Source organism: Cynocephalus volans, chromosome 17, assembly GCF_027409185.1.
Source record: "Cynocephalus volans isolate mCynVol1 chromosome 17, mCynVol1.pri, whole genome shotgun sequence".
NCBI classification, from domain to species: domain Eukaryota; kingdom Metazoa; phylum Chordata; class Mammalia; order Dermoptera; family Cynocephalidae; genus Cynocephalus; species Cynocephalus volans.
Window position 1 is genome coordinate 39,414,667 of NC_084476.1, and position 27,571 is coordinate 39,442,237.

Genomic DNA, 27,571 nt, shown 5'->3' on the forward strand with positions numbered 1-27,571 from the left:
CTGAAGGGTGGGCCTCTCAACCCACCCAATATCTTATTCCCGAAGCCTCTCTGCTCAGCTCCCAGGTATCCCACGGAACTCTAAATGGAAGCATCTTTTATCCCACCGTGCGACCAGTCACAATTCAACCGGAGACACCGGAAGTGGGGGCTCCTTGATCGACTCAAGCAGCCCGTTTCTCATACCAACCCGTGGACAGACTGCAAAATAGATGGCTGGGTAGAGACGCAATCACAGCCACCTTGAGGGAGGACCCGCGGGCTGACAGCAATTAGGCTTCACGGACTAAGGTTCAAGTCCCCCGCCACGCTGCTGCAGGAAACGGAAAGCCCTTGGTGGGACTCGAAGCCGGAAGCGGAAGCTGGATACCGGAAACGGTTTGGTGGTACCTGCGATGGCTGAGGTGGTGTCTGTCATGACCGAACCGCCCGCAGGCGGCAGGGCGCGGGCTGCGCGCACAACCCTAGGTCAGGTGGTTCTCCCGGGTGAGGAGCTCCTGCTGCCGGAACAGGAGGACGAAGGGGGCCCTGGCAGTGCAGGGGAGCGACCACTGCGCCTGAATGCCGAAGCGCGCTCGCGGGTGCGCGTAGTGTGCGGCCCGGGCTTGCGGCGCTGTGGGGACCGCCTGCTGGTCACCAAGTGCGGCCGTCTGCGTCACAAGGAACCCGGCAGCGGCGGTGGCGTTTACTGGGTGGACTCGCAACAGAAGCGGGTGAGCTCGGACTCCGGAGGGATGGTGCGACCGTAAAAGTGGGGGCACTGGCTCTGGGAAGACTTCCCGGAAGAGGCGGCGATGGGTCCCTGGAGCCCTCGGTCTGTTAAGGCTAGCCTAGAGCCACTGTAGTCTTGTGCTCATCTCTGCATCGTCTTTAGAGGTACCATGAATAATAGGAACGTAGACTGAAAAGGGCTACCAGGAGAGAAAAGCGTCTGGAAACCGTGAGTCATGGGTATTGTTTTCAAAACTCCAAAGATCAGGGAGCAGCAGACTTCCCGTTTGGAGTTCCAGAGGGCAGAACCAGGTTCAATGAGGGGATGTCACAGGGAGGTAAATTTCTTTTCTTTTTTCTTTCTTCTTTTTTTTTTTTTTTTTTTTTTTTTTTGTCTTTTTGTGACCGGTAAGGGGATCGCAACCCTTGGCGTGGTGTCGTCCGCACCGCGCTCAGCCAGTGAGAGCACGGGCCATTCCTATATAGGATCCGAACCCGCGGCGGGAGCGCTGCTGCGCTCCCAAGCGCTGCACTCTCCCGAGTGCGCCACGGGCCGGCCCTAAATTTCTAAGAATAGGTAAGAACTTTCATATAGGAAAAATTGCCTAATAATGGAATGGCCTTCCTTGGTTGTAGGGATCCCTGTGCCACTGGACTTAGGTGCAACAGAAGCTAGGGACTTACTGGTAAGGATGCTAAGGAGATATGGGATACTGGCTCAAATTAACAGACTATCAGAAGCTGGAAATCTGAGAGTTTATTATACCGTTTTCTTTTACTGAAAGTGGCATATGATCAAATCTTTTGTAAGGTTTGTAAACTTGAATTTCAAGATATTATTTAAACTTCTCTTTATTGACAAACAATAAGTTGACAAAGTAACCACTAAAGATTTCCAGAAGATATCTTCCAGGGATATCTTGTCATTTGTTGCTGTTCTCTCATTGTTTTCTTTTGTAGTATGTTCCAGTGAAAGGAGACCATGTGATTGGCATAGTGACAGCTAAATCTGGAGATATATTCAAAGTCGATGTTGGAGGGAGTGAGCCAGCTTCTTTGTCTTACTTGGCATTTGAAGGTGCAACTAAAAGAAACAGACCAAATGTACAGGTAATGATAGGAGCCTTTGGTTTCAAAAATAAGAAAAACATTTATTCCCTAGAACACTCAAATATCCAGAAGGCTGCCTGAATTGTCTCCAATTTTCCCAGTTCTACATTTTATTTTCCCACTTCTACTTTTTTTTTTTTTTTTTTTTTTTTTTGGCAGCTGGCTGGTATGGGGATCTAAACCCATGACTTTGGTGTTATCATGTAGTGCTCTAACCAACTGAGCTAATTGGCCAGCCTATTTTCCCAGTTCTATAGGATGCTCTCTGAGCACCTTTGTAATTGCCCGAGTTCCTTCAGATGCTTCAGCTCCAGGACCAGAGCCACATGCTTATTTTATATTTGCTACATTGGTTCTTGGGATGTTTCATCTTTACTAAGATAAAAGGTTTTATCTGTTATCTCTATTATCTGTTATGTTCATATCCACTGGATAAGGAAGTTAACCATAGGCATAGAGAGGAGGGACAAGTGGTGCAAATGGTCATTATTAGCCATCCCTCCATCCTGGTTGTAGGTCCTTATAGCTGACAGAGGAATAATCTTGTTCCCTTAGGTTTCAGTTTGGGCTTTTGGGTAGCATAGCCACACTCTTCCAGTCCACCCAAGCCAGAAATTTAGTGGTTGCTTTGCCCCTTCTCATTCACCTCTCTTATGTCTTTAGTTGCCTAATCCTATTTTGATCCTATTTGATTCTGCCTCTGATCTTTTGGTTTTTTGTTCTCTATGTCTGATTTTTTGCATGTCCATCCCTCTTGACAGGACCCAGTTATCTACCTCCTCATTAACATCTCTGCCTCCACACGTTTACCTCTCCATCCAGGTTTTTGAGAGCTGACATCCTCACTCATATTCTTTCTCAAAAGAAAAAAAAGATTTTTGAAAACCTACAGAATTCCTTGGCATTACACTCCAGGAGTCTTCCTTCATACAGCTAGGCTTTAACCATACAAAACACCACTGAACCCAATTTCTTGCCCTTGTTCCTTTGTTCGTGCTCTTCCCTCCATCTGGATTGCATCAACCCCTTCTCAGCCTGTGGAACACATGCTCATCCTTTGAGACCCAGGCTTAACACAACCACCTCTGTAAAGCCATCCCCAGTTGTCACTTTTCTTATATCTTTGCTCTAGCACTTACTGGATTTATTCTTGAGTGAAGTTTGTTGTTGATATGTATATGTCTGCTGCCCTCCAAACCACATGCTTATGAAAGGCAGAGAATGTTTTGTTCCTCTCTAGTTCCTGCAGCCACCATCTCTCCATTTCCTCAGTTTCATCATTTTGAAGTTCAGCTCTATGAGGTTGATAAGTAAATCTTACATGGAGAAATGTCAGTGAATTACCATTATTTCATTTTGTTTTGAATAATTTGCATGCCAGGAGTTCCTTGCTCTGTCCGTAAGTCTTCTGTAATTCTCTAGAGTAGTGCTAGCTAATAGAGCTTTATGATGATGCTCTTTTATATCTGCACTGATAGGTATGGTGATCACTAGCTACATGTGCCTCTTGAGCACTTGTAATGTGGCTAATGCAACTGAGAAACTCAATTTTAAATATCTAATTTTAATTAATTTAAATGTTACTTAAAGTAACTATGTGGGTGCTGGCTGTCATATTGGACAGTGCAACCCAAGAGGGTTTCTCTGGCCTTGAGATAGCTCCTAGTTGGGGATTTCCTGGTGGGTGAAGGGGAAAGGTACATGTGTTAATTTTGCCTTCTTTCAGGACTCAACTCCAAGGTGATTGTGGGAATCTTAGCATGTAGTCAGTCCTGTAACCACAAAACTGTAGGTGTCTGGCATGGCTGCCTATGGGAAAGAACCAATAGTAGTACCTATTGAGTGGTTTGCTTGAGAGAAAATGAACAGTTTATTAATGTCATTGTAGGTTGGAGATCTCATCTATGGCCAATTTGTGGTTGCTAATAAAGATATGGAACCAGAAATGGTCTGCATTGACAGCTGTGGACGAGCCAATGGAATGGGTGTGATTGGACAGGATGGTCTGCTTTTTAAAGTGACTTTGGGCTTAATTAGAAAGTAAGTCTTTCTTTTTTTTTGGCGGCTGGCCAGTACAGGGATCAAACCAGGGACCTTGGTGTGATCAGCACCATGTTCTAACCAACTGAGCTAACTGGCCAGCCCAGAAAGTAAGTCTTGATGCCTATTGCTTGCTTGCCTTCTTGTATAATTATGCCTTCCTGGAAAGCTGACAAATCTTTGGGACTTGGGTTCGTCATAACAGTACCTGAATTTCTCTTCAGATTTGGAGAATTAGTTTGGGACATTAGAGAAGCATGTTGTTAATCAAGCAGAACCCTTGTGGTTTGAAAGAGCCAGTGCTCCTCTCCAAGTACTGGATTTAATACCAGGGAATAACTTACATGGTCAGGAAAATAAGTGTTCTTTTAGCACTGTAATAAGAAAGGTATGATTCTAAAGTCTAGAATTAAGGTGCTCCAACAATGTAGGGGAAGAACTTTTGCAAAGTTGGCCGCATAGGGAATTTGATTTTTTTTTTTTTTCTTTTTGGAGGGGATAGCCCACTTTTGTGACTTCTGGTATATCTTTGAAAAATGTAAAGCTTCTTGGAAGAAAGGGGTTAGCAAATGTTATCATGTACCCTGTTCTTAGAATGACATGGTCAGGCTTGAAATAACTGCCCAGAAAAAGAGTTCAGAAGGAGTTAGGACATATCCTACCACTTCATCAAATTTCATTTTCTTTTTCCCCACCAGGCTATTAGCTCCAGATTGTGAAATCATACAGGAAGTGGGAAAACTCTATCCACTGGAGATTGTATTTGGAATGAATGGAAGAGTATGGGTTAAGGCAAAAACCATTCAGCAGACTTTAATTTTGGCAAACATTTTAGAAGCTTGTGAACACATGACAGCAGATCAAAGAAAACAAATCTTCTCCAGATTGGCAGAAAGTTGATATATGTCAGTGATAATATGTGGACTTTTTTAATAGGTCAGTTGAGCCAAGAGACTATGAGTTTCCTGGAGAAAACTTTTTTCAGGTGAACCTCTCTGTATTAAATCTTCAGAAGACAAGATATGAATGTACATACTGTCTTATTATGGTCCTAAATATTTATATAAGAAAGTTACTGGTTTTCACCCATGCTCTTATGGGTGAGAATCATTATAAAATCAAAATATGTGTTTTTGTTCTGTACAATAAAGTTTACTAAAAAGTTAGTATTATGGTTTGTTTATTTGAAGTTAACGCCCTTAGTTTTGCTAGAGTGCATCTTATATAATGAACTGAAAGCATTAAAGTAATTATTTTCTGGTTATAATAGTAAAATATGTTCACCAGGGGAGATCTAGAATACAGTGGGTACTTAACGGCTAACAATTATGTGTTTACCGTGCACCAAGTATTGTTTCATTCCTAGTAACTGGAGAAGACACTGTCCTTGTAGTTGGAGAAACAGGCACAGAATTTAACTTGGGGGCTGGCCAGTTAGCTCACTTGTTTAGAGTGCAGTGTTGGTTCGGATTTAAAATTTTTTTAAATTGGTCAGCATTCTCAGCCACTTTATGTGTGTGTATGTTTTTCAAATTGGAATTACAGGATTATATCTTGTAGACATATAGGTTGAGTATCCCTTATCCAAAATGGATGGGACCAGAAGTGTTTCAGGGTTTTTCAGATTTTGGAGTATATTGGTTGAGCATCCCTAATCTGAAATCTGAAATGCTGAGATGAGCATTTCCTTTCAGCATCAAATTGATGCTCCAAAAATTTTGAATTTTTGGATTAGGGATGCCACCTGTACTACTTTGTAATATAATTTGTCCACTTCAAACAGCATATGTTACATTTCTTTCATGATTGCTATTAAAAATTCAGTAGCGTAAATATTTCATTTTCATGTTATAGGATATTTTGGATATATTCAACTTTTTGTTGTTATATAAACACTATAATGAGGATTTCTGAATCCAAATCTGACCAAATCTTATTTTGCTAAAATCATTTCCTAGGAGTCAAATGAAAAACTACCTGCCCCGGTCTTGGATAAATGGGAGAGGTTTGTGATAGAGTTGGGAAGAAAATTCTTCCATGCTTTTTTGTATATTATGGAAAACCTTGATAGGTAAAAATGAAGACTGGCACATAATCCAGGTCGTTGGTTCTGGGGTCATAGACCTCTTTGAGAATATGAGAGATACAGACCCCTTGAAGCCTATACACAGAAAATCCCTTTTGGATGAAAGAGATTATAGAACTCATTTAGTATGTTGGTAAAGACCAAAGAGCGTTAAGTGTTCCTAAATATGAGTTCTGAGGATTGGCTTGTAATAAAAAGACATTGGTAATTTATCAAGTGATCATAGATAGCTCCTGAGGGATTAAATTGTGAAGGGAGGGTTCAGAACAAAGAAGTAACCTTTTGATTCTTTTGAGAGAATACATTTTCTGAATTTGCTAGCAACTTAACTAGCAAGTTAACTAACCAAAACTGGCAAGAGTAACTGAAGCAACCGTACCTGACTAGAACATAAGAAAAGGAATATGAGGGCTGGCCCCGTGGCTCACTCAGGAGAGTGCAGCGCTGGTAGCGCCGAGGTCGCAGGTTTGGATCCTATATAGGGATGGCCAGTGCGCTCACTGGCTGAGCGTGGTGCAGACCACACCATGCCAAGGGTTGCAGTCCCCTTACCAGTCAAAAAAAAAGAAGGAATAAGAGATTTGTGTATTAAGTAGTGTATCTAACATGCTCCTGTGTCAAAATGTAACATTTTCTGGCTACTTTCAAGTTAGACTTTATCAATACTGTGTTTTTGCTTTACAATTTGATCTATTAATTGCAAATATATATGAAGAATCTGGTTTGTACAGGGCTCCAAAGAATACAAAGATATTCACACAAATTGTCCTGTTAGGATCCTACCATTAGGAAGAGAGAAGACCTCCCATGTTCACACTTCAACAAGGCAGGACAAGGTAAGAGCCACAGGAAGAAACAAAATGCTGTGGGGACTAAAAGTAGGGATAGATCAGATAGGTTGATCCTGCAAAGCTTACGAACAGAACAGCGTATTACTGAGTTGGGGGAAGATCTCTGTGATTAGAGGAGGCTGGAGAAAGTCATACAATTTTATGATGCCAGTGAAAATTAAACTCTTGATAAAATAAAAGTTATTTATTTAAACAATCTCTACATAGCAGGTCTTTCACAAACAGAAATAGATATATAAAAGATGAATTAACACATCCAAAGCCATGTGGTTTGGGGGCTAATTCCTTGTTATGTAAACTTTTATTATTTAACATGTATCTGGGCACTTCCTGTGAGCCAGGCACTATGGAAGATACAAAACAGCATAAAATGTGGTCCCTGTCATTAGTAGCTTATATCTTATGAAGATCCAAGATGTCAAGTAAAGGCAAGTGTGTGCCACTGCCACCCTCTGCCCTGCTCTTTGGTCAAGGCACCTCCGCACTTCACCTCTTGCAGCTGTAATCTTCGGCTGTCTATCATTCTACTGAATTCCGAAGAACATAGCCTTTTCCTAAAGAAACTCCTTTCTTCAGCGCTTCAGGCCAGTTGTGAGTCTCAAAGTAAGCGGACAGGATATCAAACACTGTTAGAGGGTAAACAGAAAACATAGTGACCACACAGGAAAAAGAGAACTGGTAATTAGTCAATGAGGAAAAGGATGTTCTGGAACATTTCATTCAGTAAACCTATTCTGCACCACAGGTGGTGCTAGGTTCTGGCAGGGAGAGAGGCAAAGACACAGGCCCTGCTTGCTTGCAAAGACCTCAGCCTACATTGAGAGATACAAGCCTGTGAGTGGACAATGCTGCAAATCAGAAGTATACAGTAAAATGGGGACAAAAAGAAGGGGCCCTGACATAGCCTGGGAGGGAGAAGAAAGCCAGCCCAAATGCCCCTGAACTGAACCCTGAAGGACAAATAGGAATTCTGGTCAATGAGGGGTTGAAGCCAGGGCATTCTAGGCCAAGGGGACAATTTCAACTATAATATAGTTGGGGACCAGGAGGGAAATGCAGAATGCCTCTCAGTGTCCAGAATACATCTCACAAAGTGCATGCAATAAAGCCTAATCACATTAGTCAGTGGAGACTGATTCAAGGGCCATTTTTACTTAGACACAACACAAAGAAGCAGCACCAGAACTAATGCATGTTGGGTGTGGGCCATGTGAGCAGTACCTTGATTGATGGCCAATATCTCTGAATGATAATTTTTCCCATTCTGGCGTCTGACCATGTATTCCTGGATTGGCAAGCGGGCTGTCTTGACAGAGTATTCTTGGGCTTTTTGAAATGTCACCTTCTGAAAAATCACAAATATTTTTCTTATAAAAATTATACAAAAATATATTCTCATTGTAATATGCATAACAAATTGTGAGAATCCCCATTTACCACTACTCCAATTTCTATCTGTAATCATAATTAAAGGATAAACATATTAAAAATAAGTAGCCTATGGCAGAATGTAAGAAACTACAGATAATGAAGAATGAACTTGTCCCAAGTAAGAAATGGCTTGTGTGGCAACATCTCACTTTTTGGGGGGTCATTTATCCCACAAGCCTTCACTCACTAAGAAATAAGCAAAAGAGGCAGATCTGCAGCCACAATGGGCATTAAAAATCCCAAGTAGCATAATCAAACTTAGAAGAACACTCCTGGTTCTAACTCAGAAAGACCTAATTCTGGATATCTGGAGTTTTCAGCTCACAGCCAATTAACAGCAGCAAATTAGAGAAAAGGGAGACACAATTCAAGACAGGTATGCAGGTGGCAATAAGACCATATTAAGGTGGGAGAAGAGACAGCCCAATTAAAAGGAAGGGCTCTGAAAATGGCAAAAAAGTCACAAGAACTCAAAAAGTCCAACAATCTGAGGCTATTTGAGATCAGAGTACTGAAACTGATGTCCCTTCATAAGATGTTCCTGAGCAATGAACTGATTTTTAAATTACATTCACTATCTTTGAAGAAGAATAGGAAAGATTTTCTATCAGGATTAAAGAGAAAGATTGAGATTACTAGGATAATTAACAAACTCAGGTTTGGAAGGGGTCTCAAGAATGTTAACTATTTCACTTCAACCACCCATCCAGTGTTTGTCTCTCCTCTATGACCTCTCTCCCAAGTGGCAAGCTGGCCTCTAAATGGACACTTTTGAGAAGGAGTTCATATACCCTGGGTGCTATGGGTCAAATGTGTCCCCCAAAAGTTCATGTATTGGAAACTTATTCTCCATTGTAACAGTGTAAAGAGGATGGGAAATCCAATTAGGGTATCTGAAAGGCAGGGCCTTTAAGAGGTGATTAGATTGTGAGGACTATGCACTTGTGAAAGGATTGCTCCATTCAAGGAGTAATGCGTGTGGTTCTGGTGACTTTAAAAGGACAGCAAGTGAAGAAGTTAGCTCTCTCTTGCTCAGCCCATTCTCACCATGTGGCAACCTGAGTTGCTGTGGACTGTCACCACCAAGAAGAAGTCCCTCATTAGATGTATTCCCTGGACCTTGGACTTCCCAGCCTCAAAACTGTAAGAAATAAGTTCTATTTCTTTATAAATACTGGTTTGGGGCATTCTGTTATAAGCAACAGAAATGGACTAACATACTAGGGCAACCCATTCCAACTGTGACAGTACCAGTTGATAAGAAATTCTTCTTGATATTGAGCAAAATGTTCTGTTTTCTCTGGAGACTTCCACTCATCCATCCTAGTTCTTTTCCCCCAGGGCCTTCTACAGGATGGCCATTCAGATACTTGAAGGCAGTGATCATGCCCCTATGAATCCTCCTGTCTCCAGTCTGTAGTCTGGGTTCTGTCAACTCTTCTTTGACTATGACTTAGTATCAAGTTCCTTCATCACTCAGGTCAATCGCTTCTGAACTTGCTCTAGCTTGTCAATGTATTATCATTTATGGTGTCAAAACCATAACTATGGTCTAACCAACTAGAATAGCATGAAGCAGGCCTAGCACCTTCTTTGTTCTGACACTGGATTACCTGCCTCTCAGACCCACATGAAACACAATTCTGAGAAATCCCCAAATGTTTTAAGTGATGCAACTGAGGTGGGTTAAGGGTACTCAAAGAACTTTGCTAAAGGATAACACTCCTTTGAATATATAAGCTATGTTTGCTTAAAAAAAAAAGTCTTATTCTTTTATAATTACTTTGAACTAGAGTACAGCAGAACTCAAAGTTAGTAGAAGACTTGGATGCTACCCCAGAGGAGCTTACAGTCTAGTTTCTGCTCTCTGCACATTTAAAGACAAAATGATTCTCCTTGAAGAAACCTCATTCTTAGTTATTACTTTGAAGAATCCAAACTCTACAGTAACAACCAAAAAGTTCTATACATCTGACAAATCTTTGTGCCAGTTATTTTTCAGTTTAAATGTCAGTGGAGAGATAAGAGAGGACAATGTGTTAAAACTGCCCATCTAGGGCAGGCCCATGGCTCACTCGGGAGAGTGTCGTGCTGATAACACCAAGGCCATGGGTTCAGATCCTATATAGGGATGGCTGGTTCGCTCACTGGCTGATCATGGTGCTGACAACACCAAGTCAAGCGTTAAGATCCCCTTACCGGCCATCTTTTAAAAAAAAACAAACAAAAAAAACTGCCCATCTATAGGTCATACACTGCTCACTGACCTGGACTTTACTGCCTTGAAAAAAGGGGCTGTTACCCCGCTGCAGGAGAATGGTGACAACTCATAAAGTAAGTGGTGATCCTGTATTCTGCTTTAAGGCTAACTTCCTCCCTCCCAACTTTTTATTTTGAAATATTTCAAACTTAAGAAAAGTTGAAAGAATAATACAATCAACACTCATTTCCATCATCTAGACCCACCAGTTAACATTTTATCAAATTTGCTTTTCTCTCTTTGTATATTAATACATATTTTGCAGAACCATTTGAAAGTAAGCTACAGACATCATAATACTTCGTGAGTAAATACCTAGGCACGTATCTAAGAACAATGGCATTCTCCTACCTTGCCACACTAACATTTTTACTAAGAAACTTATCAATAATTCCATAATTTCACCTAATACACAGTCTACACTAATATCTCCCAAGGGCCAGCCTGTGGCTCACTTGGGAGAGTGTGGTGCTGATAACAACAAAGCCACAGGTTCAGATCCCTATACAGGGATGGCTGGTTAGCTCACTTAGGAGAGTGTGGTGCTGACAACACCAAGTCAAGGGTGAAGATCCCCTTACCGGTAATCTTTTTTAAAAATAAATAAATAAATAAATAAAATCTCCCAAACTGTCCTCAAAATATCTTTCATAAAGCTTTCCTTCCAATACAAAATCCAATCAAGGCTCACATACTGCATTTGGCAGTTATGTGTTTTTAATCTCTTAATCTGAAACAGCCCACTGCCTATTTTCATTACATCGATTTTCCATTACATCTACTTTTTTGAAAGTCCAGTCTAGTCTTGCAGAATATCCCACATTCTGGATCTATTTCCTCATGATTAAATTCAGTTTAAACATTTTCTAGCAAGAATACTTCACAGGTGAGATTCTATCACATCAGGAGGCACAGACTGTGCCTCTATTGGTGACACTAAATTTGATCAAGTTTGGATAAGATGGTGATCACCAGATTGCTTCATTGTAATGATAAATTTTTTCCTTTGTAATCTGTAGAGTGATACTTTGAGATCATGTAAATAGCCAGTTCCTCCACAACTTTTCATTCAATCAATTGCCTGAATCAATGATTACACTGGGAGTGACAAAATGATGATTTTCTTATTCTATTATGCATTCATTCCTCATTCATTAGTTGCCATTCTTCTGAAAGGGACCCCTGCTCATTTTTTAGATTATCACTATGAAGTCATGGGACACTAATGTTTTTAAAATAAATGCAATTAAGTTATCATCTGTATTAAATATGTGTATGTATCTTATACATATACAGAAAAATATATAAAATACACCCACATTTATGTAAAATATACCCACAAACACATATTTGTGTGATCATGGAATATGTCAAGAAGGATACACAAGAAAACTTAATAATGGTTACCTCAGGGGAGAAAGACTAGGGGACAAAGATGGGAAGAAGACTTATTTTTCAATGTATTATTTTTTGTAATTTAAATTATTATGTCATTATTTAACTTATTGTCTATGTACTATATGTTAATTAGTAAATATAAACAAATAAAATTATCTCAACAAATATATGAATAATAGAACATATTTCAAAACTCCAATGACACCCCAATTATTCCAATAAAACTTCAGCAAAAGAAATCTGGACAATCCTACTGAGTTTGATGTTTTGCGATAAGACGTCAGCAGGGAAGTTGGCTTGATTAGCAAACTACACTCTCCCAAAGAACAAACAGCTGGTAAGAATGTCAAAGAACAAGTCAATGCTTGGTCAAGATCAGAGTTATCCTTGCAGAAGTGAAGAGAGGAGGGAAGAAAGAAGCTCAACAATGGCTATTCATGTAATTACCAAACACTACCCATCCCAATTCTTGACTCTTGATTATGTCAGGCTCAGGACTGCTGAAACTGCTGCTAAGAGAAGGAACTTCACGGGCAGGAGGGCCAATGAGGAGAGAATAGGCTTTTTCTTTGTATTTCCTGTGAGTTCTTACACACTTTGGATGAAATTATGACAGGGCAAGTGCCTCTAAAAGTAAGCACTACTTTTCAAAATACGGATGTTGGGGCTGAAATGTATACTTACCTTCTGAATGCTTTCATCCACAAGTCCACCAAGGATATAAACTTCATTTAGATCAACATCTTCAAGAGCTAATGAAAAAAATGAAGGCCACTGAGATCAAATATGTTTTATAATTTCTAAATCCAAAGAAAGCAAAAGGAAAGAATTATTAACAATAAAAGTAGAAATTTAATGAATAGAAAACAAAAAGACCAAAAGCTAATTTTCTAAAATGACCAATAAAGGTAAAAAGGGGAAGAAAAGAATTAAAGAAAAAATAAATTGGTTCATTGTTTGGGTTAGATTTCTGCCATAACCATCTTTTCACTTGCTGGGAGTTTGGGGTATGAAGAAAAAGAAACTAACAATTAGACACTACTTACTATATGCCACTTATTTTTTATGTTATATTTAAGTTAATCCCAGAATAAATCCATGAGGTAGATATTATCATCCTATTTTTTACTATTGAGGAAACTGAGGCCAAAAACATTAGGCAACTTGTCTGAGGATTCACAACAAGTAAAGGGGAGAGGCTGGGTTTGCTTCTGGCAGATTCCTTCCTTTGAGACTCTGAGCTCTTCTCATGAAGGGGTAGGTGCCATTCTATCCTCTAGAGGGAATTTCCCCAGCTTTTGTAACAAATTTGATCTGGAGAAACATGGAGAGAGATGTACTAAATGGATAATAACGGGTGGTAGGGGTGAAGCTGAAAATCAGATCCCAGCATGTATGAGACTTTTACCTATATTAAGGAACATATATATATATATATTTATTATTATTTTTTTTGTCTTTTTTCGTGACTGGCACTCAGCCAGTGAGTGCACCGGCCATTCATATATAGGATCCGAACCCGCGGCGGGAGCGTGGCTGCGCTCCCAGCGCCGCACTCTCCTGAGTGCGCCACGGGCTCGGCCCTTAAGGGACATATTTTAAATCAGCATAGAAATAAAGATGATGGGCCAACTTATCAACTATTTGGAAAAAAATATATATTTGACACCATATGTTGAATGTGTGGTGCTAAATGTAAAACAAAACCACAGAAAAAATTATTTTAAAAATTAAAAATGAGTAAATAAAATGATCAATGAAAGAGAAAAACTGTTGACATATCTAATCAAGAAAAAAAGGTAGTAGATCCAAATCAACATTAGATGCAAAAAGGAAATAAAACTAAAACTACAGAGGAATATGAAATAATTAGAAGAAAATACCACAATCAACCTAATATCAACAAATTTGAAAATTATATAAAATAGATGATTTTCTAGGAAAAAGTATATATTCATATCTAACATTGTCCTAAGAAGGGCCACTGGGGGCAGCTGTCGAGGGAAACTGGGAAGGATTGTCAGGCAGCACACATGGTCTAGATGAGGACGGAAACCCTAAATCTGTGCACCTACATGCACAGGGTAGGACATATGCAAAGCATCCAGTGAGGTATCTACCCTTAAAAGGGGTGCAATTCATGTTCATTCCTTTCTTTTTGGGGGGAGGGGGCACGGATACTCCTTGAGTGACTTTAACAAATTTTACCAGAAGAAATGAAACAAAGGGCTAGAAACACTGTGCTACATGAATCCATGCAGTAAAAGTACATACCATGTTCTGAGTCAGGAGTAAGGTACACAATGTTTTCCAGAGGAAATAAACTAAAGCAGTCTTCTTCTGTTATGTCTAGCTAGAAAATGCAGAGAATCCAATGTAGTGAAAGCTAGGTTAAAACATAGCCCACAATTCAACAACTAGTTACTGGTCATCTATTTTATATCAGGCATGGCTCTAGATGTATCAAAGAGGTGCATGTCTGACAGCTTCTGCTCAGACAATGCTCAGTTAGTAAGGAAAATACAAAGGCACAGACATTAAACCTACAAAATGTGACAGAAAGTGATATGTGGTTCTGAGAGAGGTATAGGGATCATGCCCCAGAAGTACAGATGAGGGAGTAACACCCTCAGGGATGACCTTCTGGTGAAGGGAATGCTGGAGCTGGGTTTCTGAAAAGAGGTGAGAATGACACATACAAAAGGGAGAATTCGAAACAGAGGGAATCACCTAAGAAAGTCATAGGGACAGGAACTACGTGGAAAGCAAGGAAACTAGGTGGCCCTGTAAGTGGGTTTATTGGCTTGTGTGCAGGAATCATAGAAAAAGTACAGAAAAGTAAAGCTAGAAATGGCTGCACTACAAGAGAGACTGTAAGGATAGTAACAGCAACACAACTATCTATGCAGGCCGTACAGTACACCTCCCTAGCGAAGGCCACAACTGCTCAGTCTCGGCTATACAATGCAAACACACAAGGGCATCTTCAGTGACATGCTTAGAAATGAATCTGCTTATCTATCACTACCTTTACGGGACAATAGGGAAAGAATTGAAAAGTACCTCAGTGCTCCCTAAAACTCATCTTAACCACATTACTTCTAAAAGGATTCTTTCTCTTTTCCCAAAACTCATGTTGCCTAATTCTACACTGAGAACCAGAAAGGAGTCACGGCATTTCCCAAAAACATTCCTGGAGTATACATTCTAGCATAAAATATAGCAAAATATAAAATATGGTCCTAGATAATGGTAATATCAGTTTGCCAATGCAGCAGAAGAATGAGAAAAAAATTTAAATGTAATGACTAATGAGAGGCTCTGAACTTTGTTATACTGCAGTAGTGAAAACATAATTTACATATATATTACATCGAAATATGAAAAAGTGAAAAAAATCTATTATCTCACAATCACTTTTCATATGACAATTCAAATAATAGCAAAAAAAGACTTACCAGATAACTAGAAAATCCATCATTCATCCTCAAACACTCTTCATACAGAGGACTGTCTGTTGTGAATCCAGTGAGGCAAATCCAAAATGGCCTGTCAGCTTTTTTGTTTGAACCATACAACCTTCGGATCTGTCCAGACAGTCTACTCAATTCCTTCAAAGGAATAAGGACAATTCAGGGTGGGAATATTGCAACTCTATAAGTTCATTTTCAACAAACGATTATGCAATAAGTTCATTGAATACTACTGCAGGAAATCTCACGAACTAGGATGGCCCCTTTACTCCAGGAGTGAGATAGTACCTGTGTGTGCGTGTGTTTGTTATAACTCTATGGCATCACACCTTCCAGACAAAAGTTAAGGTAATGATATTAGCCCAGAATAGTGAGTTAGTGGAAAAACTGAGAATTCTCCCTCCTGCTGGCCTTGCTGTTGTACATTTAATATAATATACAAAATTATTTTAGCTTTTATCTAAAACCTTACCATGTGATATTTACTATTTACCTTATTAAAAAGCTTAGACTATACAGAAATTTTTATACTTCATCAGGTAAATTTGGCACCTTCTTCCTAACTCAGGAGATGCAATAGGGTTAAAAGTTTTAACCTTCCACCCTGACTCAGAGACATCACTCTTATATATAGTTTCACAATCTAGCCTGATTTGCTCGGCAGAGGAAAAAAGGTCTGGCTTTGATTTAATTTGGCAGTAGAGATTTCTTGATTGACCTTTTCAGAGGGCTATAGTTAGAGGTTCACGTAAGAACCTCAGATCTGCAGTTTTCCAAATTTCTCTGAAAAATAAGAAAACACTAGCCATACAACAGGAATATAGAGAGATTTGCTAAAAATAGAGAGATTTGCTTAAGGTTTATATGCTGTGGTATAAGGCCTACACTTGAGGCCCAATAGTATGTGCTGTCTTGATTTCTGGTGAAACTGGAAGGACTTCAAATAGCCTAACTGCAAGTTCTCCTCCCAACTCTGCTCCCACAGATATAGTTCCCCCAGCTAAAAAACCCTTTTTATTAAGGGGATGAGGCATAGTTCCTGCTTATCCGTGAGCAGTGGATTTCAGTTCCCTGCCAGCCCATGGAATTACCCAAACGAGCCAGTCACATCTTCCTGTGAACCAGGGCACACCTCACCCTCTTTATACTACAAAACCCATCTCCTACAGCCCGTGCTCATTCATTCTGTTCTCGAGTGCAACCACCATGTGACCTTGTGTGGTGTGCAGTATCTTCATCCCCTGGGCTGTGAGTATATGAGTCTAATAAACTGCTGTCAATCTCATCTGTCCAGTGTCAGGTGTTATGTATTCAGCCATCCCCAGAATACCTCCCTCACCAATGGGGTGAATGAAAAACGATTAAAATACATACATTGCAAGAAGACTTTCCACCAGGTAACCTCCCCACAACATCCTACCAGGGAAATACTCCTCTTCCCAAGAGAAGAACAAAGATTTAGTGTCTGGAGAACTGAATCTGAAAGATTCCATCCAGACCGGGGACAACATAAACAGAGAGGCAAAGGTGTTGGGCTCAAAACAGAAAACAAGGCAAAAATTTGCAAACTAAACCAAAGGATGTATATTCTCTTCCAGATCCTTTATAATAGTCATCTTGAAACTTAGTAGCCCAATATAGAAAACCAAACACTTTTGCTAGTTTACTAAGGAATCACAGAAGCTGGAGCTGGTCAAATCCTTCATGAAAGCAGCACCCTTCTGGGCCTCCCACGTGTGAGCAGAAATTCCAGGCTTAGTGGATGTTCTACCTTCTTTGACATGTGGTGAGTCATACTCAAATCGATACACAGTCTTGGTCCTGAGTGTTTGGCTTCCAAAAGTTTCTCTCTGGTTAAAGCTCTCAGAAAACGTTTGCTATGCTGGGTGCAGATGCCTAGAGCAGAAATATCACAAAGGAATAAAAGTGAAAAACCAGAGGAATAATATTCGGTAAGAAAGAAATCTCCCTAGCCAGGTGAGTATTTTGCATATAAAGAGAAACTTGAGGGCTGGAGTTAACTCAGTTGGTTAGAACGCAGCCTTATAACACTACAATCATGGATTCAGATCCCCATATCAGCCAGCCGTCAAAAACAACAACGACAACAGAGAAGCTTGAGACTCATGCAAGGTATTCATTCATTAGGAGATTTATGTACAGCAGAGTGGTGAGGAGTGGGGGTTCTGAAGTACACAGCTGGGTTTAAATCCAAGTTCAGTTTGTTCATTTATTAGTTAAATTATCTTGGGCAGGCTTCTTAATTTCTCTGAGTCTCAGTCTCCTCACCTACAAAATGGGGATAATAATAATACCTACCCCTTAGAGTAATTCACATAAAATTCTTAGAACTGAACCTAGCACATAGCACTGAATAAATGTTAGTTGTCACTGGTGTCTTTCCTTCTGCTTCTAAGCTTAGAAACACATCTGTTCACTAGACAGCTTATATTTAAAAAGCAGCCTTAAATTTTGCTTTTTTTTATACTTTGATACCCCCCAAAATAGGACAACGGGTCCTACCTCCCAAATGTATGTTTTTACTTAGACAAAATTCCTACTCTCCTAGGAACATGCAGACATTAGTTTGCTAAAAGATAAATATGATTACACCAACAATCTCATGTATTGTTACCTGGATTTTCTGCTCGATTGGCTTTTCTTCTTTCTTTTTCTTGTTTTCTTTTGCTCTTCTTTGCTGCAACTATCTTTTCCCAGTGTCTCTGTTTTCTCTGGACATTTTTCTTATGTTATCCAGAAAACAAAATTGTTTGAGAACTTTATAAGCACAAAAAGGAAAATGAATATTAGAAACAGTGACTTATTTTTTCACTTACCTATAAAATGAGGAGTGAAAAGGATATTAGGACCACCTCTCCTCTACATGAGATGGAACAAGCAACTGTGGAGATGCCCAGCTCCTCGCCTTCATCTTCTCCTCCCCTCCTCCCACCCGTTTCAAGTTCTCTCCATTCCATAGGATTCCAAGGTGGAATGATCAGTACCCACCATTTCAGAGTGGATTGTGTTCAGAGAAAACAGAGCCCCAGAAAAAGAGATGTGACCTGCTCAAGGTCACGGTAAATTCATCAGGGACAGGGCCTAAACCAGAATTTAGATTTCCTCACCCTTTGAAAAAATTCCTTTTAAATTTTTTCTTATGACTCAAATGGAACTAAAACCTTAAACCAGTTAGCAGGAAATCAATTTATCACTTAGAAAACACAAAACTCATCCTCAATCTCTTTTTATTACCTGTAACAGAGGTCTCTGGGACAGTCCATCACTCAAAGCCCATGGCCAAGCAACTCACTGCACTCACCGAGCACCATGTTGCACTGCCTGTGGGCAGGGTCTCTCCCTCCCCACGCTTGCAGTCCACATCAATCTGCAGAAGTTTGAAGCTTTCAAAGATTCCATCTTCACATGTGTCCTCTAGGACGCCTTCTTGCCCCTGCAGCACAAGTGACTCTGTTTTCTGAGCATCCCCTTCCAATTTCCAGTCCATGTGCTTAGTCCTCTGTCCTTTGAACCAGATTGGAAAAAGACCATTATGTGAGATATTACCTTATTTCACTTACATAATTATTTCCCTATATCCAAATGACAAATAGTGTTATTGTATTACTGAAGGAGAAGTGTGTAAAAAACGGACCCAGATTTATTAAACTGAGAAAAGCATGTCTTCCAGAGAAATGATTCAGCACAGAAATAGTTCAGTAGTAAGGAAGCCAAATACACTTCTTAGAGGACAAGCACAACTCCTGACATGGCCAAGCAATCAATGATTATTCGATGCTGCAGGGACACAGATAACCAAGTTATTTATTATGTTCTTTGAAATGCATTGCATGATTTGAGTGTGGGACAGAGATGGCAAAAGCCACCTCACCTCCCCCATTATATTTCAAATAGTTGATTTTCAAAATCAGTCCTTTAGCAAATATTTATTGAGCACCTATTATATGCAAGGTCCTGTATTAGAAACATCCTGGGAGGATGAAGAACTAGCCAAAAATATGGTAGAGTAGAATGAAACTAACCAAGAATTCTTCTAGTTGGTTGGTGATATATCAGAATTAGTTTTTTCAAACTATGTATTCCCTTCCCAACTGAGATGAGTATCACTGGAGAAGAAAGCCAGTCACCAGTGAGAATGTTTAAGCACTGTTACAGGACACTTAACAAATGATGTCATAATTTTCAAAGTGGTATTCAAAATCCCCGAGGAAGATAATAATGAGTCAGAAATGCTCTAATTTATGGTCAAGTGTCACAGACTAAGAGTGGTGTGACCATTGCCCATGGCTGGTCCTCTGAATCCAGTCACACTACCACTACTTTAGGAAAAATATACCTTTAAAAATGTAAATCTGTAATATGATTCATGTGTATGGTAAAAAGCCCTATTCATAATGAAGAGTAATGATCCTTATTCCTACCCCTTTTACCTCTAGTGGCAACCCTTGTTAACCAGTTGTCTTTAGCTCTTCTGGTAATTATCTCCTTAACCTGAAATCATATGCTTACACCATTACTTCTTGATTCGTCAGCTTTGAATTTGACTCCCTATGAAACAAGAGAATTCACATCACTTAAACAACCCCCTATTATTTTAAATTCTTTTTTAGTTACCTTGATCTTTAAATTTTTTTGAGGTATAATTTACATACAAGGTGTATTGCTAGGGCTAGGGCTCACAGAACCCTCAAGTCCATCGTATAGCCTGGGTCACAAACCCTTCACAGGCAGGTCCACGAGCTAGGTAATAGGAAAAGATCCTGGGAGCCATGGGTAAAAAATTAATAGGCTTTACTCAGAGCTAGGAGCAGCCACCCTAGTGGCCTCCTGGAGCATCCCAAGAAGCACCATGTATCAGAGCCATTAGTCCTTCATACTTAAGTCCATAACCCAGGACGCTTGGGTGCACATGTGCAATTACATTAGACAATAACCAAGGAACACCTGGGTGCATGTGCTTATTTACATCAAATGCTCAGCAAAATTCTGAACATCTGAGGGGCCTTCACCATTTTCCTGTATTTTCCCAACACAAGGGTACCTCAAAAAGTTCATAGAAAGATTCCTATTATCTTCTAATTCTATTTTTCCTTGAACTTTCTGAAGTAACTTGAATAGTAAAATGCAGAGATTTTAATGAGTGTGTGTGAAAGTGTGTGTGTGGGGGGGGTAAAATACACTAGCTCAATGAGTTTTGACAAATGCACAGGACCTGTGTTACTCATACCCACCACAAGATATTAAACATTTCCATCACCCCAGAAAGTTTCACTTCCTTCTGCACTTTCCAAATCAGTCTCCTTCCCATTCCCACTACCTGCCAAAGGCAACCACTGCTGTTTTCTATAACCACAGATTAGCTGTGTCTATTATAAAACTTCATATAAATAGATTCAGATAGTATATGCCCTTTCACTCCCCCCTCGATATGTTTTTGAGATTCATACATGTATCAGTTTCTGCATTTATCAGTAGTTCCTTGTTATTGCTGAGTAGTATGAATATACTACACTGAATATGAATATGCCACAATTTATTTATTCTTCTGTTGATGGACATTTAAGATTTTTCCAGTTTGTGATATTATGAATAGAACTGCTATGAACATTCTCATACAAGTGTTTTTGTGGATGTATGTTTTCTATTGGCTAAGTACCTAAGAGAAGAATTGCAGAGATACAGGATAGGTGTCTATTTAACTGCCATCAGTTTCCCAAAGTGCTGTACCATTTTACACTGCTGTCAGTAATGGATGAGCGTTCCAGATGCTTCACACCATCACGAAAATTTGGTTTTGTCAGGGTTTTAAATTTTAACCATTCTTGTGTAGTGGCACCTTGTTGTGTTACAATTTGCATTTCTTTGATTATTAATGACATTGAGCACTTTCTCATGCAGTTTATTGGCCATTCACAATATATCTACCTTTGCAAGATAACTGTTCAAGTCTATTACTCATTTCAAAATTTTTTTTATTGAGTTGTAGAAATTAATCATATATTCTGAATACAAGTCCTTTTTCAGATATACGAGTACATAGTGAAACTATATTCTCCATCTGTGGCTTGCCTGTTCATTTTTTAACAATGCCTTTGGTGAGCAGAAGTTTTAAATTTTGATGAAGTCTTAATTTATCAATTTTTTTCTTTTATCATTAACACTTTCTGTCTTTTTAAGAAATCTTTTCCGACCCCAAAGTCACAAACATATCATTTTTGTGTCCAACATGATTTGTAGAAAAGACTTCCTTTTCCAACTTTGCTCTGCAACCTATATCTTTTACTGAATTTGTTCATTTCATCTAAGTTGTAAAATTTATTGAGATAAAGCTATTCACAAATGTCATCCATTTACTGTCTATAGTGATGTTCCTGAGCTCGCTCTTTAAAAAAAAATGTTTTTATCTGTCCAGTTAGGAGCTTATAAATTTTATTAATCTTTTCAACTTTGGTTTCACTGATTTTCTCTACTATATATTTTCTATTTTACTGATTTCTGCTCTTTATTATTTACTTTATTCTACTCCCCCCCCAGCTTCTTAAAGTAAAATATATAAAATATAATTTAGATTTTCTAAATTACAGATTTGAAATGTGTTCATTTGCCTGCTTAGGCTACAGTTTACTTCTGCTTAGAAATCCTTTCTTTACTAGTAAGTACAAATTTGTAATTGTATTTGAGTTAATAGCATATACAAAATTTATTAGTTTACATAATATTTCCAGAAAAATGAAGAAAATACCAAGCTATTCTTAAATATTTCAGAATTGTTCATATATGAACAGTAAGGCTGACTATAAATATCTTTTTTTTTTTTCTTTTTTCCTTTTTTTGGCAGCTGGACAGTAAGGGGATCCAAACCCTTGACCTTGGTGTTATCAGCACCACATAAATATCTTCTTCAACAAAAGATATACAGACCCCTGTTACGATACTTCCTCTGGATGACTGAACAAACTTTGTTATGCCAACCATCAGAGTCATCTGCATTTTTCTGCATTTAGGCATTTAGAAAAAAAACAAATGAAAACTTAAAGATAAACTGGTCCAATAACTGACAATTACATTTTATTTGAGTGTGAAAAACACCAACTTGTTAAATGAATGCTAGTTTGTTAACAGCCATGTGATCTCTTCCTCCTCTTAACTTCATTGCATTTTTGTATTCTTACCTGTGTTTGACCATTCATTTAGTCAATAAATATTCATTGAGCTCCTCTTATGTGTCAGGGCCTGTTGGGGAATAACTGGGAGGCAATGGATGTAGAGAGAAGCCTTTTGGAGAAAGTCTGGCTGAGAAGGAGAAAAGAGAGCTAGAATAGAAGTAGGTGGAGGGGCTACAGAGATTTCCATTACTGTTGTTTAAAAAAATTGGAAAATCTGTGTTGATAATTTCTCTCCCACCAGACTGAATTCCTTTGCAGGAGGAATTATGCCTACATTTACCTAAATACTGAACAGCTCACAGTATAAAACCTTGCAAACAGCAGTGTCCGATGTTTGTTGAACTGAACTAAATTTTACTACCACCACTCCCATTCCTTTTCTTCTTTTTCCCTTCCTTTTATCTCATGCCTCCCCAAACTCCTGTAGTCTCTGAGGATGTTTCCAGACCAGGAGCTTGGGAGGCAGTGATCTTGAAAATCAGATAAAGACAACCCCAACCGCCACCAGAAGAATATGTAATACAGTAAACTGGACACTCCTGATGGACACCCTCCTTTTCATCTTGGTTATCTTCGGTGACCGGCAGAAAGCCTGGCACAGAACAGAAGCTCAGTAAATGCTGAATAGGAGCTTGCCACCTAGGGATCCTCAGAAAGTGAAGACGAAGCTAGGCATCACAGAAGCACAGATATGCTGAACCTGTGTGGGACATTATCTATGTCCAGATTTAGCATTTCATTTATTTATTCAAAAATCTTTTCTGAGCCTCCATTGCAGGTCTGGTGCTGAGTATTAGGACTATTAATTACTTAATCACTCAACAAAGTTACTAAGCACCTGACATAACAGTACATGCTGGCAATTTGGGAATGACATTTATTCTGCCTTCACAGGGCTCCAATTATCTGACTCAGCCTCGTATGACAGCTGGTCTCCCTATGTTTCCCCACTAGGTTATAAACCCTTCCAGGGAAGAGAATGAAGAATTCACCTGCACAGCCCCAGTACTCAGTACTGAGCTTCATAAAATAAGAGCATCTTAAAAGTTTGATAATAATATCACTCTTCTTCTGCTTAGAACCCTGCAGTATTCCTCATTTCACTTACAGTAAATAGCCCAAATCCATACAATAGCCTATACAGATCATTAAGTTCTTCCTCCTCCATCTATTTTCCTCCCACTCTCTGGTCTATTTGTTCCTCAAACATACCAAGGATATTCCCACCTCAGGGCCTTTGCATTTGCTGTTCTGTCTACCCCCAATGTTCTTCCCTCAGGTAATTATATGACTATCTTTATTCACATTTTCGTTCCCCAAGATGGCCTATTTTGCTTATTTTTTGTCTGAACCTCCCCCATCCGTACAACGTAAGCGAGTGTTCTGTTTGCTTACAGACGCTCAATAAGTACTTGCTGAGTTCTTAAATCCTCCACTCCTCCTCATCTCAGGTTGACAGAGGCCTCAGACCTTTCCTAGCCCGAGTCCCACCTGACGAGCGTAGGTACGCGGGGGCTAAATGATGGACCTGCCTCTGTCTGCACACTTCTTCCTCATTCTAAGTTGCAGTCCACCAAAGCTGGCTCCACTCCTCTGGCACCTTCAGCACTAGCACACCTAGACGCCAGGCCCGAGAGTACCCTCCTGCGGGTCGTGCCTGTCCCACAGACTGCGAGTGCCAAGGCAGGAAGGAAAAGGAAGCACCCAGAAGGTGGGGTACCGCAGGCCACAGGACTGTGAACGCTGCTCCCCCAGCGTCCGCCCCTCCCGCGAGCGAGCCGGGGCCCCCAGGCGGGACCCCAAAGGCCCTGAGCCACCCCCCCAAACGAGCCAGTGCGTACCTGATCCCGTCACCTCACGCAGCGGCGACGGCGCACATCTAGTTCCGCCTCCGGCCTCACTTCCGGTTCCTGACCCCACTCCAAATGGCATCCCGGGAATTGTAGTTTCCCACCTGGCCGGCGCTCGGTGGGCGGGGGCCGGAGCGCAGGCTGCAGCTTCGGCTCCCGGCCCTGGCGCTAGGGAGCTGCGTCCCGCCGGGAGGGGTGCGCGCTTCTCTGAGCCTTCTCACGTGTTCCTGCAGGTAACCACGTGCCTTGTTGGCTGTCAAGGACTGGCCATGGCGAATCTCGTGTGAAACCAAGACTTGAACCGGCAGTCATCCCGCAGCCTGGGGACATTCCCTTCCCGCAGGCTTCTCCAGAACCGGCAGGGCCTATTAGCTAACATAACCCTTTCCTTAGCAGACAGCCCTCTCCGATACCTGGCTGCTCAGGCTCACAACAGACATGTCAGGGCTTTTGCAAGCAACGATTCTAGCCCCTAGCCACTCTTCCTCCTCCAGCTCCCCTCATATCTATGCGGGTAAACTGAGGCTCAGAGACATGAAGTGACTTGCTTAATTAAGCCTTGCCTGATTAAAACTATCAGCCACACGTCCCTTCACTCCTGCAGTACTAGGGGTCTCACTCTTTCAGAGAGACGCTACCATGAATGAGCTGGAAATATCTCCCTCTCAAGAAACCATAGCCTGATTGGATTCCTCTTTGGCCCCACAGTTTCCCCCTCTCCACTTTTCTTTCTATGGCTCCTCCAGCAATCCCTACCCCGTCCTCAACCAATCCATGCTTCGGTCCTTTTTTTATCTCCTACCGGTGCACGTTCATTTCTCCCCATAAGGCTTTTTCTAAAACCCAGCTCTAACTTCTCTTCTCCGCTCAGAAGCTGGCCCTGCCTTCCCACTGCCTGCTGAAATGCCTCAGTGGGGCTTGCAAAGTGGCTCAAATGCTCCTCAATGACCCTTTCAGATTTTAGCTCCCACCACACCAACTTGTCCCTGCACCTCACCCTCAGCCATACTGAATACCTCCCCCCTCTGCCACTGCTCCTGTGTCGCTTCACCTCTAAAAACGCTCATGACCACTTTCCATGAAGGAGACCTTCTAGCTGGTCTCACTGTCCCCTCCCCTCATCCGTTTGCCAGATGATTGTGTCTCCCCTACTCCAGATCCCTCAGTGGCTTCCCCTTGTTCCTGTCTAACCCCCTTCCCATGGCCTTGTACAGCCTGGTTCAAGTCTGCCCCTCCCGTTGCTGTTCCTCCAGCCATATTCCAGTCGCAATGGTATTCTTGAAATGCTTCAAACACTCCATGGGGCTTTGCAGATACTGTTCCCTGTCCTCCCACTTTTCCTCCTGGCTAGTTCCTTATTCTTTAGGCCTCAGCTTAAATATTCCCTCTTCGGGGAGACCTTTCCTGACCACCCAATGTAAGCCTGGCTCACTCCATCCCTGTTTTGGTATACTGTTCATTTTCTTTATGTCACCTCTCAGTCAGTAATGTATTTTTTGTCTGTGTCTGTCTTCTCTACTGATTATAAGTTCCTTAAGAAGACTATGTCTACCGTGTTCACGATTGTATTTCCCATTACAATGCATGGTACAAGTACTTGTTGACAGAATAAATTAATGATTCTTTTCCTTTCTTGACAAAATAAATTAATGATTCTTTTCCTTTCTTGACACATCCAAAGCCTACCTACCAAATCCAGGGCCTGACACACAGTAGATACTCAATAAATATTTCTTGACATACTAGTTCTAATTAATGCTGCCTCATACAAGAAGCTTCCCTGATTACTACTCTGCCCTCACCTAAAAATGACCTTTCTCCTTTGAGCCCTCACAGCTCCTTATCTGTTCTCTTTGGTTGCCCTGAACACACCATGCCTTACGTTGTCTCTATCTCTATGTATCATCTAATCTCCATTAGGAGCTCTTGAAAATAGGATTCTCACCCAATTATTTATATCCACAATCCTGCATCAGGCATCACTTGGCATGGGTGTAACCATAAATGTTGAAAGAAATGAGTCAGCCAATGTGATGGTGGGTGCGAAAAGGAAGTAAGGCTGTAAATATCCAGTAGTTTCTTAGTCACTAAAGAATTGACTCTTGATGCGTGTTAGGCAGCCCATCCTGAGCTGCTCTTAAACAGGGCAACTCCCTCTGCTAAAGTGAACTTTAGCTTCTCACTAAGCAATAAAGGGTTTCCCTGCACTTCTGGAACTTAATCCTTCCCATGGGAACTGCAGAGAAAAGTACCAACTCCATACAGTAGCAACCCAAGAAAGTTAATTTGACTTGAGGGGAGGTGAAACAAAGAGAGGGAAATAAACATTTATTGAGTGACTGAGCTGGAGGCTTCAGTCTTCTTCTTGCCTTCCACGACAGTTTCTCATAATAATGCTGAATGTATATATCAAAATCCTTACAGTGTTGGTAGTGTTGATAAAAAAAAATGTATTCAAGGTATCTTAATAAGGAATCTGGCACATTGGAGGCCCTCATTAAATGGAGACATATTATTTCTTTTTGCAAGATGGGGAAATTGAGGCCAAGAGAAGTGTCTATAACACAAGCCACTGCCAGGATTCAAGCCCTGATTGAGTGAAGTCCTGAGCTCCTTCCCTAAACTTGTGAACATGTAGACTCTGTTCACATAAATAAGTTATTCAGCTCTTCACAGCTTTCTGCTGACAAAAGTTTCAAGTCCTGATTAATATATAATTTTATTATTTTGGTGCCCTGTTGTTCCTATCTCTCATTGCCATGAAATGACTTCAAATCTGTGTTCAAGAACCTTATTTAGGGCAGAGCCCGTGGCGCACTTGGGAGAGTGCGGTGCTGGGAGCGCAGCGACGCTCCCGCTGCGGGTTCGGATCCTATATAGGAATGGCCAGTGCACTCACTGGCTGAGTGCAGGTCACGAAAAAGACAAAAAAAAAAAAAAAAAAAAAAAAACACCTTATTTAAATTTTATTCAAAGTATTCTATGAAAAGAAACAAGCCTCTAAGAAAATATATCTTTTCCTGGTACAAGTACTAGTTAACTGGTTACTAGTTAACAAGTACCTGGTAACGGGGGATGGGAAAGATAACTTTTGCTCTCTTCTCCCAAGAATTGCTTTCCTTCTGATTGGAGAGAGCTTAGGTACATGACTTAACACTCATCTCCGTTCTTGAGT

General features: G+C 40.5%; 2 protein-coding genes across 3 annotated transcripts; one reads left to right on the forward strand and one right to left on the reverse strand.

The window, feature by feature from the left end:
• Positions 1-387: 387 nt before the first annotated feature.
• EXOSC3 (exosome component 3) lies at positions 388-4,998 on the forward strand. Of its 2 annotated transcripts, XM_063082057.1 has the most exons (4): positions 388-712; positions 1,671-1,820; positions 3,709-3,860; positions 4,559-4,998. In XM_063082057.1, the coding sequence occupies exons 1-4, from the start codon at positions 395-397 to the stop codon at positions 4,758-4,760; spliced, it is 822 nt and encodes a 273-aa protein (XP_062938127.1). In that variant the 5' UTR covers positions 388-394; the 3' UTR covers positions 4,761-4,998. The 2 variants fall into 2 exon arrangements, with proteins under 2 accessions (XP_062938127.1, XP_062938128.1); XM_063082058.1 differs by lacking the exon at positions 3,709-3,860 and having other exon boundaries at positions 4,559-4,673.
• Positions 4,999-7,012: 2,014 nt separating this feature from the next.
• Positions 7,013-24,416, reverse strand: TRMT10B (tRNA methyltransferase 10B). The gene is made up of 9 exons (XM_063082056.1): positions 24,388-24,416; positions 18,682-18,884; positions 17,995-18,103; positions 17,131-17,255; positions 15,345-15,497; positions 14,161-14,239; positions 12,571-12,638; positions 8,019-8,142; positions 7,013-7,423 (listed from the first exon to the last, which is right to left on the reverse strand). The coding sequence occupies exons 2-9, from the start codon at positions 18,865-18,867 to the stop codon at positions 7,317-7,319; spliced, it is 951 nt and encodes a 316-aa protein (XP_062938126.1). The 5' UTR covers positions 18,868-18,884; positions 24,388-24,416; the 3' UTR covers positions 7,013-7,316.
• Positions 24,417-27,571: the final 3,155 nt, after the last annotated feature.